Raw genomic sequence first — 18918 nt, 5'->3', positions numbered from 1 at the left:
CAAACTAGCCGAATAGCTAGCCCGCTCACATGCTTGACATTGCTGCTGTAGTAGTGAACACCCCAAAGTGTGCTTGCCTGTTTGGTGCTGGGGAAGTATGGAAGTGTAATATCTTGATTCATCGGTTCAATTAGCGAGAACATAGAGAAAGAGCTTCGATACTGCCGGCGGCATACGTTGTCAAAGAGGAGGATTCGCGCAAACCGTAAATCTACCTAAAACTCGGACTAACGGTTAGAGTGTATGTCCCGCTTACAAAGATAACTACCTCGGCTCCATCCTCCTCACAGACTCTATCCTCATCCTCGCACAACAACCATACGAAAAGCGATAAACACGATGCCGCTAAGCAATGACAGGCCGCATAGAAGGGCCCACGTAGCATGCAAGGCATGCAATGCTCGCAAGGCCAGGTGCACAGTCACCTTGTCCGGTCCCCCGTGCGCCAACTGTGCCGTGGACAACGTCCTGTGCGAGATACAAAGCCGCAAGCGGAGACGGTAAGAATGCTTATCATCCGAGATGGTTAAGATTGCTTATGAGTTCCAGAAATACGGATCTTTTGTCTGAAGTGCCTGGATCGGAGGTGCAAGATAGTCCAGGCCCCTCTCAACACGGACACCCAACCCCAGAAGTCCAAACGTCGCAATCCGAGAGCCCACAGCACGGTACCGTCGTTGTAGCAACAGACTATGAGCAACCCCAATGGGAGAGACCTAGTGAGCTTGATGGCAATACGCCACCAAACCACTTGTCTCAGACTCAAAATCACCCTTCTAATGTGGCCAGTCGGGAAACCATTGCCGTTGGACATGAGGCCGCTGGTTACGAAGCTCCGACGGTTCCATCAGAAGAGTCTCATCAGCCAGAGCACATCGAAAGTTTCGACACACCGGCTTCATCCGCTATCGCCAATGACACTTCAGCATGGGCCGAGACTCTCGAGGAGGGTGAGAGCCATGTCAACCGAGTTCCATTCTACCCAGGTACGCAGACCGCTCATGAACCTTTACAACGAGCGGTCCTGACAGGATATAGGTGATAAACGAGGACCCGCCTTTGTCATAGACATTTGCAACCCTCAGCGGTCAACAAATAGCAACCATGCTTTTGTAGCTACGCCTTCAATGGAGTCTCTTCGGCCAGAGGAGATAGAGTACCTTCGGTTCAAAGGATGTTTTTCTTTACCTCCTCGCGAGCTAAGAGAAGCCCTCGTGAAAGCTTACTTCCACCACGCCCATCCCTTTGAGCCGGTCCTAGACCCCGAGGACTTTTTCAACAAGTATAGCAAAGGCCATCTCAGCTTGTTGCTTCTGTGGAGCATGTTTGTGTCTGCCGCGAGCGTGCGTTTTCTAAATATTGATTATGGATAATTCTAACAGCTCACATAGTTCATCGATGACAAGTTGTTTGCGGAAAGTTTCTATGACTCCCAGCTTGCGTTTAAGCGGACGGCATATCAGCGAGCCAAGGTGCGTGAGAGAGCCACACTTTCCCCCTTACATTTCACCCGGCTTTACTAATAATCTTACAGGCATTGTATGATGCAGATTATGAAAAGAGTAAACTTACACTGATTCAGTCCGTGTTCCTCATGGGACATTTTTACGCCAATGCCGAAGATCGCATGGGACCTTGGCATTGGAACGGCATCGCTCTTAGTCTGTCTCATACCATTGGACTGCACATGCTTACATCCCCGGCGCGTGAGGGCATTCAACCGTCGTGGCGCCGTCTGTGGTGGTGTATCTATTACCGCGAAGTATGGCTCTCATTGGGCCAAGGCCGACCCATGCGCATCTCTCTGGATCACTGCTCAACTCCGATGCCTGGACCATATGACGCCAGCCCCGTGTGCCCGCCGGAATATCGGTACTACTTACCCGAGCAACTTGGCACTTTGCTTGGCATTTGGCTAGGCTTGATCAGAGTAACACGCGTCTTGGGGAGAATATTGTCGACCAACTATACCATCAAGGGAGCAAAGCCTTCAAGGAACGACATTGAGAGAGATGAGAATGAGATCCGTGCCAACTGGTTCCCGGACGGAAACTACGATCAAAGTCCAGTTCTAGCGTCCCATTTATACCAATTTCGCCTTCATGTCCAGTGAGTGTTTTGGAACGGTGAACAAGGCAGAAGCTAACTCGGTGTAGGGCGGCAATTATAGTTCTTTACCGACCGTTCCTCCGCGAAATGCCGCATGGCGTTCCCGAACACAATGTCGACTCTTGGCAGACATTGGCGAATGGTAAAGTTCGGGCGGCGGCTTCTGATGCAACTAGTGCTGTCAACTCGATGATGGCGGAAGATCTGATAAAGTTCACCCAGACAGTTGCGTACGTGCTCCAGAACCTCGTGGTACTGTCCCGTCCCACTAACGGCTGACTAGAATCCTTGCCCTTGGCCCGCCAATGCAGGTCCACCTGCTTGAACTGACGTCATCGAAGCAATCGTCGAGTCAACTGGCAAGGCATAACCTGGCGCTTTGCATGCTGGCTTTAGATGGGATGCGAAAGTCTTATATCTCGGCCGACGCGGCGTACAAACTATTCGACCGCGCCAGAAGCATGGTCGAGAAGACTCGACAGGAAGCCGAGGATGCTTCACAAGAGCCGACGGTTGTGCCTGAGACGCAGGGGATTGAGAGCACGCGATGGCTTGATGATTCTGAGGGTTATGATTTTGCGTCCACGGGAATCTTTTCGGCTTTTTGGACGCCATTCACAACGTTCATTGCGGATGACTTTTCAGGAGGTTCTTCCTAGGTTCGGGGTTCGGTACTGGATATGATAATGTTATCATGATTCTATTGTCGGCTCGGAGGCATTCCCTATATCGGAAGGAGAACCCAGAAACAATACAAGGGGTTCTAAGAGAATGTTATCTCTACAAGGTCCGGACTTTATGTCTTTCTGTCGTGATTCTAGAAAACTCCGATGATCGCCCCTTGAGCCTCGGCACTCCGGGACTAAGTGGACCCTATCGGAGCACTAGCCCAACAATTTAGACCGACACGTCAATACGAAACCGGAGATATTACTTCCAATGGTTACGCCGCCGATAAAAATGATGAGGCTCTTCTTGTTGAGCTTGAAGATTGTGACGTCGGAGCGGCACTGGCCAATGCATTCGCCATGAGCCGAGGCACTTAAAAAACTTTGATTCAGGGGTTCCTTATCACGTAAAATAAAAAGATTGCGTCAATAACGAACGAATCCTTTTCCTTACAAACTAAGCATCATGGCCGAAACAGTCGAGATTCCAACGCCTGCGGGCTTGCCTTTGCTAGGCAACATCAAATCTATTGATCCCGAGTTCCCATTGGGGTCTATGGTGTCGCTTGCTGAGCAGCATGGTGAGTTTGACCTGGCAAATGAGAGGCAACCAAAATGAACTAACCATTTGTTCTAAGGCGAGATCTACCGTTTGAAATTCCCTGGACGAACTGTCGTCATCGTCTCCACGCAAGCTTTGGTCAATGAGACGTGCAATGAGAAGCGCTTCAAGAAGTGTGTCAATTCAGCACTCACTGTAGGCCACGACCTGTTCTCAGCGTTCTTGGACTGCAACTAATGTTTTTCAAGGAAATTCGAGAAGGCGTTCACGATGGACTCTTTACTGTTAGTGTCTCACCCAATATCAGTAACACAGTATATTTTAATATGAACGCAGGCGAAACTTGGAGAGGAGAACTGGGGGATCGCCCACAGAGTGCTCATGCCAGCTTTCGGCCCCTTGTCAATTCAGCGCATGTTTGACGAAATGCACGACATTGCCTCCCAACTTGCTCTCAAGTGGGCACGATACGGACCTGATTCTCCCATCATGGTGACGGATGACTTTACTCGTCTCACTCTCGACACACTGGCTTTGTGTTCCATGGGCTACAGATTCAACAGCTACTACTCCCCAGTTCTGCACCCCTTTATCGAAGCGATGGGTGATTTTCTCACAGAGGCTGGAGAAAAGCCTCGACGACTGCCTTTGCCTGGAATCGTCTACCGCGAGCGCGACCGGAAGTATCAGCAGGATATCGAAACCATGAGAAGTACCGCCAAGGAGGTTCTCGACGCCCGAAAAGCAGGGGGAAGTACACGAAAGGACCTTTTGACGGCAATGCTTGAGGGCGTGGACACGAAAACCGGCAAGAAGATGACCGACGAGAGTATCATGGACAACTTGATCACCTTCCTCATTGCTGGGCACGAAACCACTTCCGGGCTGCTTTCGTTTGCTTTCTATCAGCTTCTCACACACCCAGAAGCTTACCAGCTTGCTCAGAAAGAGGTAGATCAAGTCGTCGGCAAGGGGCCCATCCAAGTTGGACACCTCTCCAAGCTCCCGTATCTGAACGGTGTCCTGCGAGAAACTCTGCGCATCAACGCCACTATCCCCCTCTTTACGGTCGAGGCTTTCGAAGATACCCTGCTTGGAGGCAAGTATCCCGTCAAGGCTGGAGAAACCATTCTCAACCTCCTCGCAAAATCACAACTCGATCCTACGGTCTTTGGAGACGATGCAAACGAGTTCAAACCAGAACGGATGTTTGATGACAACTTTGCCAGGCTGAACAAGGAGTTTCCCAACTCATGGAAACCCTTTGGTAATGGTATGCGAGCCTGCATCGGAAGGCCTTTTGCCTGGCAGGAAGCCCTGCTCGTCATGGTTATGCTCTTGCAAAATTTCAACTTTGTTCTTGATCCTAGCTATGAGCTTGGATTCAAACAGACGTTGACTATTAAGCCGAAGGATATGCACATGCGAGCGATCCTGAGAGACAACCTTACGCCGACGAGTCTTGAGCGTCGTCTGGCCGGTTTGCCTGTTTCTGAAAGGGAAGAGGCAAATGGGGTGAATGGCAAGTCTTCTGATGCTAAGGATGGTGTCCCTATGACGGTCTTGTACGGATCTAATAGTGGAACATGTGAGTCTTTGGCGCAGAGAGTCGCAACCGACGCTGCAGAGCACGGGTTCCACGTCACCAAGATAGACTGTCTTGACACGGCAAATGGAAATTTGCCCACAGATCAGCCTGTTGTCATCGTCACCGCATCATACGAGGGCCAGCCTCCCGACAACGCCGGGCATTTTGTTGCCTGGGTTGAGAAGGCTGATCAAGAGACCAAGCCACTCGAGGGTGTCTCATATGCCGTCTTTGGCTGTGGTCACAAGGATTGGGTCCAGACTTTCCATCGCATTCCCAAGCTCGTGGACAGTAATCTTGAGCAGCTTGGTGCTACTCGACTTGTCAACATTGGTCTTACCGATGCATCTGAGAATATGGTCTTCAGCGACTTTGAGGCATGGGAGGACAACATTTTGTGGCCTGCCCTCGAGGCGCGTTACAACCCCGAGTCCAAGAAGAGTTCCGCAGACAAGGGATTGAGCGTCAAGAGCTCCAACTTTAGAACTCTCACCCTCCGTCAGGATGTCAAGGAGGCGACAGTTGTCGAAACCAAGGTCCTCACAAGCAGCACTGATACCAAGTCCAAGAAGAGGCATATCGAAGTAGAACTGCCTGAAGGCACTCAGTACACGGCCGGAGACTACCTTGCCGTTCTGCCTATCAACCCACAGGAAGTTGTTCGTCGGGCATTGAGGAGATTCAAGCTTCCAATGGATGCTCATCTTGAGATCTCGAGCAGTACGCCGACTGTTCTCCCCACCGACACGTCTGTGTCAGCATTAGATGTGTTGAGCTCCTACGTGGAGCTTTCGCAGCCGGCCACGAAAAGGGTAAGTGAATGAACAGGAAAAGTTATGCGTGATAGAATTCTAACTGACTATGAAAGAACCTACTTGCCATAGCTGAGGCGGCGTCTAATGAAGACACCAAAGCTGCTCTTACCTCCCTGTCCGAGGAAAGATACGTCGAGGAGATCAGCAACAAGCGTGTATCAGTTCTGGAACTCCTTGAACGGTACCCCTCCGTTGATCTACCCATCGGAGACTTCTTGCAGATGTTGCCATCCATTCGGATTCGCCAGTAGTAAGTGCTCCGTCTCATGTCACGACACTGCATCTCTTGCTGACTTTGCTTTCTAGCTCCATCTCCTCATCTCCACTATGGAACCAGTCTCGCGCGACAATCACCTTTTCCGTGCTCAAGGGGCCAGCGTCATCAGGCCAAGGCATCTACAACGGCGTTGCAACTTCTTATCTCGACTCTCTGGCTGACGGCGACACGCTACAAGTGGCCATTCGCTCATCGCCTGCTGCTTTTAGCCTCCCATCCAACCCAGAACAGACTCCGATCATCTGCATTGCGGCTGGGTCAGGACTTGCACCGTTCAGGGGTTTCATCCAACAGCGAGCCATCATGATCGAATCAGGTCGTAAGCTCGCCCCGGGTTTGCTCTTCTTCGGCTGTCGCGCTCCTGATCAAGATGATCTTTACCACGACGAGTTCGATGTATGGCAGAAGCTCGGTGCGGTAGACGTTCGACGAGCGTACAGCCGACACGGAGACGGATGCAAACACGTCCAAGATCGGATCTGGCAAGACAAGGAAGACTTTATCCAACTCTGGGAGAAGGGAGCTACCGTCTATGTATGTGGTTCAAGAGCGGTGGCTGATTCGGTGAGAGAGGTTATGATTAAGTTGAAGACGGAGATGGAAAAGAGATCCGGTGGTGAGATGGGCCTGGAGGAGGCTAAGAAGTGGTTTGATGAACAGAGGAATGTGCGGTATGTAATGGACGTGTTTGATTAGATGCGTGGGAAAAGATATACATAGACTTGTCCTTTAGGGTAAATAGACGGTTCAGATGGCGCCAGATGAAACAAGGGCTCCCTGTTTGAGAGATTATTGTGCGTCTCGTTATTATTATTCTTATCTGCATGAAGACATGAAGCCAACGGCGTATTGAGAGCACATAGCATACTCCAACAGTCTTGGAAAGAGTTCTTGGAAGAATACGTTGCAAAGCTAAAAATGCACATATCTCTATCGCTTCTTCGACAAGGGTCATGACCAGTTGTGGTGAGTAGACCACTAAGCCTACTCAGGCGACAATGTAACAGTATCAGCCGCCCACAGCAGTTCCAGGGCACTCAGATAGTGCCTTAGCAGTGGGGTGAGCACGCGATGGCTGTGTGGCTGTCTTGGCTGCAGAGTGACAGTAACCCCTGAGGGTTCTAGACCGATTCCATGTGGGGACGATCAAAACAGCCACTAAGCCTTAACAAGTAAAAGATCACCAGCTCAGGGGTTGTCACGGTTCTGGGTAAACGTGATGCCCTCGCAGGAGAACCCTACATGCAAAGTAAACACTCGCACCTTTATAATACTACTAGACATGACTTACACCCAATCTAGATAACGCCTGCATTCCCTCTGCCAACATAAACCCAACCCGACCAGTTTATGCCTTGGGAACCTCAAGATTATCACCCTTCTTTGAGCTGGCTTGTGTCAAAGGGCTAGTTGAACGGTTTTCTCCTTCCACACCATCGACCACTGATGGAGCCGGAGATGGCTGATTACTATACTCTGCCGGAACCTTTGGCACATCGCTCCCCACGAGCTCATATAATGGAGAGCCTCTACCCGTCTGGCCTACCGCATCTTTTGATTCAGAATGTAGTTCATGGAGGTGATTAACGTCGCCCATTAGTTCTGGAGGGGGTCTGAGTTCGATGGCATCCGCATGCAACTCGCTCTTGCCGAACCCAGGAGAGTCTGCGCTTGTATCAGTCTCATCATTTCGCGTTGGCCCATGTAGCGGTTGCTTTGCGGGCTGCCGACGTCTCCGGATTATGAAGAAGGCTACAACGGCAGCGATAGCAGCGACGACTCCAATAACAATGCCGACGATTGCACCAGTACTCAATGATTTCTGTTCCATGTTGTCGGGAGATTTATCGTCATCTGACGGGTCTGAATCTTTTCCGTCATCAGAATTCGAACTAGACTGGGAGCTCTTGGGAAGAATGGTGACGAGATTCTCCTCTGCTCCCCCATCCCAAGTGCACTGTGATACGTTAAAAACGTGTCGTTCGTAGTCGGCCGTTAAATAGCTATACCATTGTTGGTATCGGTCACATAACAATAGTGTCTGGGAACAGCTTACGCTTCTTGCAGGAAGGTCCGTCCAAGTGTGTACTGTGACTCGTCGGCGGCCAGCTTGAGAGGGAAGTAATAGCTACTCTTCTCAACCAATGGATATTCTGCTCGGAGCGCGAACGCCTTGTAAGGCAGTGTGATTGTAACGGTATCGCCACCATCGAGAACATCTGACAAGCGGAAGGAGACCTCAGCGTCCGACTTGAGAAGCGAGTTGTGGTGTGTATCATTTATCAGGTATAGGTTGCTGTCTTCGTCAAGGGTGAGGTCGAATGCGGTTTCAAAGGCTTCGACAGCTGATTTTGGTAGCCAGATGTTCGGATCAGTCGAGTCAATGTAAATATTGATTGGTGAAGATAGCAGAGAGGCTTGATCAGCGCCGCTGTAGGTAATGGCTTGAAGTGCTACCACAAGATCACGGGTGATGTCGTTAGCCATGGTGAAGGTGACGGCGTTTTCGGTGAAACGAGAGATATCGTAGCCGGAAAAGATTAATTGACCATAGACCTTTTTCAGACCTAGAGCATGTTAATAATCAACACATGTACAAGACCAAGCCACTCACGATAGATTGCGCCTGCGGTGTAGCTCCAGCTGAGAGATGGGATGCGCTTTTGGTCTTTGAGTGTGGTAATGAACGAAGGTGCAGAAAAGTTGCCAAGGGTTGTGAAGTTCAACGGCTGGTTGTTGATGCCAAAGATTCCCCTAGATTCAAGTCAGCTATCGGGGACTGCATCATGGATCGTCACAGCTCACAGGTAGAACGGAGATGCCGTAGCAATACCACCAACAGTTTGATTCTTCAAGGTAATCCCTCCACTTCCATCCACAAGGCCGATACCAAGGACATCCAAGCCAAATTGCGCCGGCTGTTGATATCCCAGATTTGCCCCTAGACCGACTTCTCCATCATTGATACCGAAGACGCCAAGATTATGCCATGTCGAGGACTCGTTTGGGTTGAATAGGTTGCCTCGCGAAACAGCGCAATTCGTAGGGACATCGTCAAAGATCCTTTCTGAGCAGCCATATTCCGAAAGAATCACCAGCGTCTCTGGTGCGGCTGTGGACACGAGAACTCGGGCATCTTGGGGTGTTGTACCGACTCGCACGTTGAAACTACTCCAAGGGCCATCATTCCCCTCGCTGGGTAGGTGTTAAACCAAGATCTCATTCCAACTTGTGCACAAGAAACTTACAAGTACTGACTAGGGGGGATAACGATTGCTGAAGGGCTGCTGGCTTGACAAGCTGGTAATGAGGCCAATAGTAAGCTTGCTACTGCAGCTGCCAAGGGATGGTGCCGTAATGACATATTTGCCTCCGATGATGCTAAAGAAGAGTAAAATCCAAAGAACCTTCCCACAGCGCCATCGCGAGATACTGGATCTTGGACAGAAAATCAGGCTCGGCTGTCGGGATGCACTATCCCAGGGGTAAGAAGCAGGCTGTGAGCCTGCATGGGCTTGGCATTGGTCTAATTAAACCCGCGCCGAAGTGTTCCTTCGTGCCCATATTACCGCTTTTACTATCCAGAATCAGCACTAGAAGCCGGTGTGGCTGTCTTGACCCCTTGTCGGTTGTTAACCGAGGCGGGTACATTTTGTCTGTTTTTCTTCTTGTTATCTGCATTATTGGCATCAAGCCAACAGCCACGACAGCAAAGGCACAGTAGTCAATACATGAGGCATTAAAACTCAACATCGTCAGGCAGGTATGCGCCATGGGTTAGAGCCTGATGTTGTTGTTCTTGTCTATAAACTGATTGATGGTTGTGTTTGCAATTGGCTCGACCAACCCCTTGATTGACAGAAGTTTCAAGACTCTGGTTCAAAAGTAACCCTACGCCTGTCAACTCACGTTAACCGGGCGTAGGGCTTAGCTCAATGTGAATCTCCGGTGCTTCAGGGTCCAGGGGAAATCTCAGATCAGGCTGCGTGGCGGTCTGAGCCTGGTGGAGGGTGTGACTTCACTAGCCCAATTCTCAGCCGCAGTATCCACCGTTACCACTCCTGGCGGTTTGGCCCCCAACAAACAGCAGTGAATAACCGGGCTTGTGGATGAGAACGGCTATCCTTATCCGTTCTCTTTACTAGAGCGTTGCCCTCTGTCAACCGTAAACTTCGCTTAGCTATTGAGTTTGCTAAGATCACCGTCGCTCTTTACTTTCACTCGCTCTCAAGTTGTTGATTTTGTTCGATTTGCATTTCCGCGCGACTTTGGTTCTATTCTAATGATGTTGACACTTCTGGGGCTGCTAGCTATTGGTGCTCAGCATGTTCATGGTATGGAAATCACACTTCGAGCCGAAATAGGGGTTGTCTAACTGCCGCAGCTGTTGCCATCACCCCCTCAAACTCGACGGCCAGCACCATCACAACACAGAGTGAATCTGTTACGATCACTGCAGCTCCATCCATCGACGAGAATGGCATTACAGTGAACACCTGTTCATATATCAACACCACCGATGGCGAGACTCTCTGGAACTCTCCTTACTGCAGCATGTCAGTTGGAACGCCAAACAAGCGGCGAGATCCGCTAACCTGTGACTAGGTATGCCGGTACTGTCGATCTAATCTACTGGCCCACCAATGGCAACCACTCGTACCCATCTACATTCGTCGACACCGAAACCGACTACACGTTGTAAGTCCTAGTTGACCAAGTCATCACTCAGACTCCCGGCTAACAATGATAGCCATTCGCCGTCTGTCTACATGATTGTCAACACCCTGTACGGCTGGAATGAATGTGGTCCCTCGGGCCATCAACCAGCCGAGCAATCTTCGGCTTTGATCTGGATCAGGTTTCAACCCTCGTACCCTACATGGATTCCGAAGACGCGACCACACGAAGATCGACACGGCAGCTGTACCTCAGTGACTTGGGAATAGACTGCGACGCCAACTACAACAGGACGCATCTAGCGACCCAAACCGCCCCTGTCAAAGACGATGATACTCGTTGCAACCCCTTCCTGGCTGTCCCAATGGATGCAAAGCGGTGGGGATACCCTTACTGGAAGCACTGTGGTATCAAAAACAACAAATTTGGACTCTTCGACCCTCCATATGCCGTGAAGCCTCTTGACAACTTGATCCCGGTTACAGCAACAACGGCGGACACCAACCCAAAGACAACAGCCGCATCGACCAAGGCTACCGCTGCCCCTGAGCCAGGACCGACCAAAGTGGAACCCTCTAACCCAGAACCTACCAAGAATACCCCAGAGGAGGAAGAAGAAGAAGAAAAGCCAGAGCCTGGCAAGACCGAGGCAGAGGGCGAGAAGCCAACTGTAGGTGGAAATGGAGGTGAGGAGGGGGGCAAGACGATCGAGGGTCCCGGGTCTGGGCCAGAGAAGACCAAGCCCGCTTCACCAAACACTCCCTCCAAGGATTCTGATAGTGAGACCGGCGAGGGTGGCTCACAGCCTGGTCATCAGGAACAGAACACCAACCCTGCTTCACCAAGCACGCCCTCCCAGAATTCCGATGCCGAAGCTGGCGCACAACCTGGCTCTGAGGGAGAAAACACCAACGGTGGTTCTGGAAGCACTCCCTCTGAGAATTCTGGTGCCGCTGCCGGCCAGGACGACTCATCCTCTGAGGCAGAGAACACCAAGCCTGGCTCGGCAGGCACTCCATCCGAGGGCTCTAATGCCGATGCCAGTCAGGATGGCTCACAACCTGGCTCTGGGGGCTCTGAGGGAGAGGATACCAAGGGCGTTTCGGGAAGCAACCCCTCCAATGATTCTGATGCTGGTGCTGGCCAGGATGACTCTGAAGACGGCGACTCATCCTCGGCCGCACCCGGGTCCGAGGGCAGTTCCTCCGGTGATGGTAGTTCCTCCAATGACGGCAGTTCCGCCGGTAACGGCCAGAACAACTCGAATCCCAAGGATGACTACTCCGAAATTGACCCCACAGAGTATTCTGGACGTGTCGTCTCAACCATGACCGGCGAGCAGATTGTCCGCCTTGGAACAGCTGGCCTCGAGATCGTTGACGTCGAGGCCGGTAAGACCTCTACCTACGCCGTTCCAGCCGCTGGAGTCACAGACGACCAAACTACGTACGCTCCTGCAACTGTCGCTGTCTATAGTGGAACGACTTTGACTCTGGGTGGTCCTGAGATCACTGTCACAGGAGCGGTCGTGGTAGTGCCACATGGTTCTGAGCCAACTAGAGTTGTTGAGCCAACAATCGCTGTCGTGGGTTCCTCCCCTGGAAACAGGATCACCGGTAGTTTCCTTGGCTTGGGAGTTTCTCTTCTGGCGGTTCTTTTGGTTTAGATAGATTCAGAGATTTGATGGTCATGTCCAACCTTCGCGATCGCTCGAGGTGGTCGAGCCAAGGTCTTGTTGCAAGTGGAGGGTGTAAATTAAGTGAAGACTCATAGGTTAGTCCTACATAATCTAGCGCTTCTCAATTGTAATAATGCTCACTACATGCTTATCACCTAACCTTGAAGAGGGTGTTCAAGGACCAGCTTCTCCTGGCTCGCATCCCCGCGGGCGACCCGGTTGATCGCCTCGATTCCTGCCTGGGCTCCAACGACAGTGGTGACAACTGGCAGCTTGACAGTTCTATCCGCCGTCTTTAAGAGATACTCCATGACTGTACGAACGCGCTTGGGTGCCTCTGGGTCCTGGGGCGCTCCCATGGCTGTGAGACTGCCACTGGGACGATACGACGTACAAAACTTGTAGTCCGGATCCGCCGCAACGGGGAGGGTACAGACAAGGCGAATTTCTTCGGATTGGTCAGCCAACAAAGCCCTCTTTGCCAACGAGGGGGTGCTTTCTCCTTCAGCGGAGGCGTGTCCCATGGCGCCCTTGCCAACAGTATCAAAAGCCATGCTCAGCTTCACCCCGAGTGTCTTTTGCATTTGCTGGATGTCTTCCACAACGGTGGGGCTCTTGTAGTCGAAACAGTGAGTAGCTCCGAGATGCTTGAGGGTGGCGTGATTTTTGGCCGAGGCTGTCGCAAAGATGAACTCGATGCCAGCAGCCTTGGTGATTTGGATAGCCATGTTGCCCACACTACTGGCGCCTCCCCAAATGAGAATCCCCTTTCCAGCTGGATCAAGACCCGATATACCCGCGGCAGGGAAGCCAAGTCCAATGCTGTTGAACAAGGCATCGACGGCGGTGTGGGCTGCCATGCAGATGACGCCAGCATCCTTCAGCGATAAACCCTCAGGTACTTTATAAAGGAGCTCAGATCTGGCGATAGCCAAGTCTTGGTGGGTTCCTAGTGAGGTCGGCATCGGAAACGCAACGGGAGCAATGCCGCAAACAGCATCTCCCACGACAAAGGGGGAGTTCGGACCTGTCTGTTCGACAGTACCAGACAGCTCGAAGCCGGTGACGAAGGAGTTAAGGCCTATGTAGAAGAAGTTGAAGTCGCATGGGTTGATGCCTGAGTACTTGACTCTAATCAGACATTCTGATTCCTGGGGGGTGTAGTTCTCCGTGACGGATTGGACGATGAGTTTGCCATCGGCGGTGAGGTAGATTGACTTGGGTTGGTCTGCCATTGTTGTTGTTGTGGTGATGTCTTGGTTGTTTGAGTGTCTAGATGGAATTTTCGATGGTTAGAAGCACACCAGTTTACTTACACCTTTTTATATTGACCGCAGACGAGAAGGCGGAAGGCTAAGATCGTGCCGACGGAGAGACGTCTCTCCACCGGGAACTTTAGCACTACCAACGTTCGGGATAACATCAAGCCATTCAAGTACAATTTCTTGATAAGCTTGGTCAGCAATCATGATTGTGGGCCATATTCTCATACTCTAACAACCATGTTAAGCTCGTCAAGGAAAGTTTAAATCGTATGAATATATTTCGTAGTCTTATGGCCGAACCGCGAGAAGCCTCTGCTGTGTACCTAGGCAAAGGTAGTGGCGGTTCTCGGTCTTTGGAGGTCTTATCTCCGCGCGAGAATCCGGCTGAGCTAGGCAAGGGAGCAAGCTTGAGCTTTGACATTGGGTTGGATACCGGGACTAAGTGGATCTTGAATCTTGAATCTTGGGCTTCTTGGGAAGTAAACGCCAAATTAGCTGTCACTTTTAATCCATAAATATGTTCGTGTTTCTCCTTGAGCAATAGAAATAATATTCTATGAACAAAATCTATCTTGTATTTGTTCCGTCTGTGCTCTCATCTTTGATCAGATGTGTGAATAAAAAGGGATCCAGCCGTTTTATCAGCTCGCGATGTCCCTCGTCTGCCGGCCTCACCAAATAGCACCCGATGACCATCCCCAAGCAAAAGTCCCAGGCTACAAGGTCCGATACACGTGTAAAGTCGGTACATTTTACGACCAAATCAGCGACCGTGTCGACTATTCGCCCTTGTTGGGCAAATGTCGCGTCATCACCATCCCAGCATGAAGCTGGGGATGGAATCTGGACTTTGAGCATGCTTGGATTCAAGTAGTCAAACGGCTTGAATTGCGGAAAGTGAGACATTAGAAGGGAGTTGAGATGAACGTGGACTTTGAAGTGCAGGAGTGCAAGCCTCTCCCTGTCAGTATCATTCGTTAGCTGGGTAAGGACTGGCCGCTTACCGCTGGTAGCCCTCACGGATTATGGGATTGGTGTTTTTATCGTTGATCAATGCCTGATCGTAAACGCCCATGGCGTCGAATAGTTGCCACACATGCTTGCTGTTGATTATAGCCGAGGGGAACGTCTCTGCTCCACGATATGTCGAAAGAATCAATGCTATAAGAAGTACCTTGAACGGAGCGAGAAACTCGGGCTGAGGCTCAGGGGAATCTTTGAAGGCTTCGTGAAGCTTGAACTAGAAATCGGTCAGAATGCCCTGGTATATTGGACTCGTGAGGCTCACAAGTTGCGCATCAAGAACCTTGAGCAAAGCATCATGGTAAAACCGGGCCTTGTCTCTCGTTTCTGGAGTACCGAGCACCCATAATCCAGCAGTTAAGACCGCTGAAGTCAATTCTGGGTAGTCTTTTGATTGTAAAAAGGCCTTTTTATGCAAGAGAGGCCAGTGTGGATGGAAGTGGAGGAAGTATGCCGCTTCAAACTCGCTTCGAGATGACGATTGGAGCAACTCGGTTGTTGGATTTGAAGAAAGATTCAATCCAGACAGCCCTTTGTTAAGCAAAAAATCCAGCTTAATAAACGAGGTCTCACTGGGTTCAGGAGGAGCCGAGGTCTCTTTCGATGGTCCTCCCTCCTCAGTCCGTTCAGCGGCTTCCTCACCCTGATGACTGATGGCTTGATGGCGCTTGAGCAGATCACTAAGCAAATTCAGTATTGCATCTAAAATGAATGCTAAGATTATGACACACACCTTCGATTGAACGAAGAGGGACATGAGGGACAAGCAAATTGGCGTAGATTCAGGTGATCCCTTTCATGACGTAAGAGATGCTCCTTTTTCTTGTAAGAGCGGGCGCATCCCGCATGAGTACAGTAGAATCGAGATGGATCGGAAGACATCGGAAGACGGGAAGTTGAGAAGTCCGAGAGAACTGACCGAGTTGGTAAGTTGAGAGGGAGAGAATCACTCACCATGTGGGATGTGGGATTAAACTTAACAAGCATCCCTGACTGAGACAGACACGCCATGTGGGATCTTGGCTTTTGCAGGGGGTCAAGCGATGTGGGATGTGGGATTTCGGCTTTTCCTATTTAGGTCAGCCCCGGAATCAGGTTAGTCACCCTACACCCGTCTGCACTCCCATGAGTATAAGCCGAAGAACAGTATTAGGTGGGAGGGGGCGATGATTATTCATGAGTCCGGAGTCTTTGTGGGATAGTATGGTAGTACAGATGGTTAAAAGTGAATATCCAGCCATTACGCATGGTGTTTTCAGCTCAGACACTTCATCGTCGAAAACTTCCAAATCTCAGCCTTCTCAACACACCAAAATGACAACTGTTCTCGTAGCTGGTGGCACCGGTAGCATCGGCAGGGCTATCGTTGAGGCTCTTGTGGAACAAGGAAAATTCAAGGTCGTCGTCCTCGGACGCAAGGTTAGTTCGACAGTCCACTAACATTCGAAGAATGGATTCTAACGTCGGGTAGTCGAGTGCTGAGCTTGAAGAGCGCCTCGGCGCCAGGGTCATCGCATCAGACTACGCAAGTGTTGATGGCCTCATCTCAATCTTGGAAGAAAACAAGGTCGATACCGTCATTTCTGCCCTTGGCGGCCTTGCCCCCCCCGACGCCGAAAAGGCTCTCATTCACGCTGCTGAAGCATCGAGCGTCACTCATCGATTCATCCCTAGTGTTTTCGGAGTCAAATACCGTCCCGAGTATGTCTAGCCCCCTTCCTACTACGGAGTTGGTTTCTGACTGCTGGTAGTCAAGCCTGGTTCCCTGCAGCTCAGGCTAAGTTGGCAGCCATGTCTGAGCTCGAAGGGACCAAGCTGGAGTGGACCATCGTCTGCAATGGCTTCTTCCTGGACTACTGGGGTATGCCCAAGGTCAAGTCGTATCTCAGCCCCATGACTCTGTTCATCGAGCCGGCTTCCAAGGAGGCCGCCATTCCAGGATCCGGAAACACCCCTGTCGTGTTCACCTACAGTCATGACGTCGCCAAGTTCACGGCGGCTTTGTTGACGTTGGATAAGTGGGAGAGGGAGTCATACGTCATTGGCACCAAGCTGTCTCTGAACGAGTTCCTTAAGCTTGCTGAAGAAATTCGGGGTAAGTGTCGTCCCTGAAACAACCAGACTGAGACACACTAACTCTGTGAAATACAGGCGAATTCAAAAAGACTCATGACTCTTTGGAGCTACTCAAGTCAGGCAAGATCACGGAGCTTCCTGGTCACCGCTATGCGTATGAACATTTCCCAAAAGAGGCACTGCAGGGAATGCTTGCCACTTTTGGACTTCTTTTTGATGAGGGGCAATTCGACTTTAAGCCCGAACGCAGCCTCAACGATATCTTTCCGGAAATCAAGCCTGTTTCGGCCAAGGAGATGTTGGAGATTGGATGGAAGAACTGAGTGGTGGGGTTACATGTCGAACGTTAAGTACTGTTTGCTGCTCATGGCTGGGATAATGTTCATCCATCTATCCGTAGTTCATTAACGTGCATTCACAATTTGTCAAGTAATCTTGAGATATGTTGAGTAAAAGAAAAGAAACGATCATTGCCAAGCTCCTTGGCGTTGACCTAACCAAGTCCTAAAACTGCCAAGTTGCCAAGCCCATCAAGGGTAGGCAGCTTGCATGATCATCTTGATCAAGTCCATGTCTTCCCGAGCATCCACAGCCGAAGTCTTTGGGGACGTCTTGTTCGTTGCGCAATGATAAAAGTCCAGAAACTCGAGCGTGAAAGGGTCCTCGTAGGTCTTTCTAATCGTGCGCTCCTGGTAGCCATCGCCCTTGGCACTGTCGATCCTCTCCCTAATCGTCATAGTAACAGGAAGTCCCTTCACATATGGGGTATCGTAATCGATGCGCACAATCTTTTGTCGAGAATAAATCTCAATGTGAGCGTCGAATCTAGGCACATCGATGATTCCTGACTCGTACATGACTGGAAAGCCCTCGTACTGGAACAGCACGTTCCAAATTGGCAGCCCGAGTGATGCGCCGACTACTCGTGAGGGCATACCAACCATCTCGCGCAAAGCAGAGAAGTCATGAACGCCAAGTCTGTGAGGGGAACACCGAATTTTAGTAATGGATACTATAGCCTATGCCAAGGGCTGGGCGACAACGTGACTTACCCAGTGAATAGCCTGAACAACGTCATTGCTTCTGGCGTTGCTTCAACGCCGCATTCGTCACTAAGTGCTGTCTTGACCATCTCTTCTTCAGCCGAGTGCATGTTTGCAATTGCTTCCTTTGAGAAGTCGGTGTACTTCTTTGGGAATATGCCGGACTGGTCAACGAAAGAACTATTCTGCCCAATGATATCTTCCCAGTGTCAGTTACTTATGCCTTGACTCACCGATCAGTTGTCAACTTACCTCTGACCCGTATGTACTCTATCTTGTCCATACTTCCGACTTCCTTCAAGGCATCCAAGAAAGCCTCGGCATATCTTCTCTGGTATCCCACAAAGACCTTCGCCTCAGAGCTCTTCTCTGCAGCGATGATGGAATCCAGGTCGCGATAGTTCAGCGCGAGAGGCTTCTCCACAAAAACATATTTGTTGTGCTTCAAAGCAAGAATCGCCTGTTCGGGATGGAAAGCATTGACGTTGCAGATGACGATGACATCAGTATCGGGAGAAGTGATGAGCTCCTCTGGACTTGTCGTAGTTTTGGGTGTTCCTCCAGCAACCTTCTTGCTGCAATGCTCTAGAGCTTGTTGAGATACATCACAGATGTAAGTGATGTGGTAGCGGCTGGAGAGGTTGTTCAACACGTGGATATGAGATACCTATGACGAGAGATGAGCTTCGTTTGAGGGGACGGATAAGATAGGCTCTGAGATACCTGGGCAATTTCTCCCAAACCGATGATCCCGACTCTAAGGACCTTTCCAGTTCCATTGACCTCTGGTAGCTCAGCCATGACGAGTGGATAAGGGAATCGAGCAGAATATTTGACGCCAGTGAATTCTTCTAGCTTGGCTTTGAGTCTCAAACAGCCCCCAGTGAAGCTGATACGGCTTGATTACGCAGTTCTTAGCATTCAATAAATACCTCCCCCTATCACCACGACGTATCGTCTACCTTCAGAAATCCAGATACCCGTACATTTGCCGTAGTTGACCCCTTGTTGTCCAAAGTCTGTGATTTCGCCCCCATCCCTCGAGTCTTACACAACAAAAAAATCCTTCCTGTCTGTAAGACCATCGTAAGCCAAGTCCGATGCAACATCGCGCTAAACGATCGGTGCAGCGGGCCG

General features: G+C 50.5%; 7 protein-coding genes across 7 annotated transcripts; 3 read left to right on the top strand and 4 right to left on the bottom strand.

Annotated features, from left to right (window-relative positions):
• Positions 1-339: 339 nt before the first annotated feature.
• On the top strand, positions 340-2768 carry NECHADRAFT_78523 (uncharacterized protein; the record flags this gene model as incomplete). The annotated part of the gene is made up of 7 exons (XM_003040644.1): positions 340-500; positions 550-986; positions 1069-1343; positions 1392-1472; positions 1535-2109; positions 2157-2339; positions 2393-2768. 7 exons carry the CDS (start codon positions 340-342, stop codon positions 2766-2768), a joined length of 2088 nt encoding a protein of 695 aa, XP_003040690.1.
• A 475-nt stretch (positions 2769-3243) lies between these two features.
• On the top strand, positions 3244-6715 carry NECHADRAFT_37323 (uncharacterized protein; the record flags this gene model as incomplete). Its single annotated transcript, XM_003040643.1, has 6 exons — positions 3244-3358; positions 3416-3534; positions 3588-3623; positions 3676-5739; positions 5796-5992; positions 6049-6715. The coding sequence occupies 6 exons, from the start codon at positions 3244-3246 to the stop codon at positions 6713-6715; spliced, it is 3198 nt and encodes a 1065-aa protein (XP_003040689.1).
• A 652-nt stretch (positions 6716-7367) lies between these two features.
• NECHADRAFT_78521 (uncharacterized protein) lies at positions 7368-9383 on the bottom strand (the record flags this gene model as incomplete). The annotated part of the gene is made up of 5 exons (XM_003040622.1): positions 7368-8022; positions 8076-8586; positions 8634-8773; positions 8825-9214; positions 9268-9383. 5 exons carry the CDS (start codon positions 9381-9383, stop codon positions 7368-7370), a joined length of 1812 nt encoding a protein of 603 aa, XP_003040668.1.
• Positions 9384-12169: 2786 nt separating this feature from the next.
• NECHADRAFT_59646 (uncharacterized protein) lies at positions 12170-13647 on the bottom strand. The gene has a single exon (XM_003040621.1). The coding sequence runs from the start codon at positions 13607-13609 to the stop codon at positions 12530-12532; it is 1080 nt and encodes a 359-aa protein (XP_003040667.1). The 5' UTR covers positions 13610-13647; the 3' UTR covers positions 12170-12529.
• Positions 13648-14206: 559 nt separating this feature from the next.
• Positions 14207-15419, bottom strand: NECHADRAFT_78518 (uncharacterized protein; the record flags this gene model as incomplete). Its single annotated transcript, XM_003040620.1, has 4 exons — positions 14207-14600; positions 14644-14879; positions 14928-15342; positions 15394-15419. The coding sequence occupies 4 exons, from the start codon at positions 15417-15419 to the stop codon at positions 14207-14209; spliced, it is 1071 nt and encodes a 356-aa protein (XP_003040666.1).
• A 557-nt stretch (positions 15420-15976) lies between these two features.
• Positions 15977-17061, top strand: NECHADRAFT_92336 (uncharacterized protein; the record flags this gene model as incomplete). Its single annotated transcript, XM_003040642.1, has 4 exons — positions 15977-16081; positions 16134-16363; positions 16393-16757; positions 16814-17061. 4 exons carry the CDS (start codon positions 15977-15979, stop codon positions 17059-17061), a joined length of 948 nt encoding a protein of 315 aa, XP_003040688.1.
• Positions 17062-17268: 207 nt separating this feature from the next.
• On the bottom strand, positions 17269-18582 carry NECHADRAFT_37370 (uncharacterized protein; the record flags this gene model as incomplete). Its single annotated transcript, XM_003040619.1, has 4 exons — positions 17269-17716; positions 17791-17980; positions 18034-18448; positions 18505-18582. 4 exons carry the CDS (start codon positions 18580-18582, stop codon positions 17269-17271), a joined length of 1131 nt encoding a protein of 376 aa, XP_003040665.1.
• Between the last annotated feature and the right edge of the window lie 336 nt (positions 18583-18918).

Source organism: Fusarium vanettenii, assembly GCF_000151355.1.
Source record: "Fusarium vanettenii 77-13-4 chromosome 3 genomic scaffold NECHAsca_60_chr3_6_0, whole genome shotgun sequence".
NCBI classification, from domain to species: Eukaryota; Fungi; Ascomycota; class Sordariomycetes; order Hypocreales; family Nectriaceae; genus Fusarium; species Fusarium vanettenii.
This window is presented reverse-complemented; position numbering and strand designations above follow the sequence as displayed.

Excerpts from the sequence above, each read along its gene's own strand:
- NECHADRAFT_59646 (XM_003040621.1), bottom strand. The coding sequence starts at position 13,609 with ATGGCAGACCAACCCAAGTCAATCTACCTCACCGCCGATGGCAAACTC.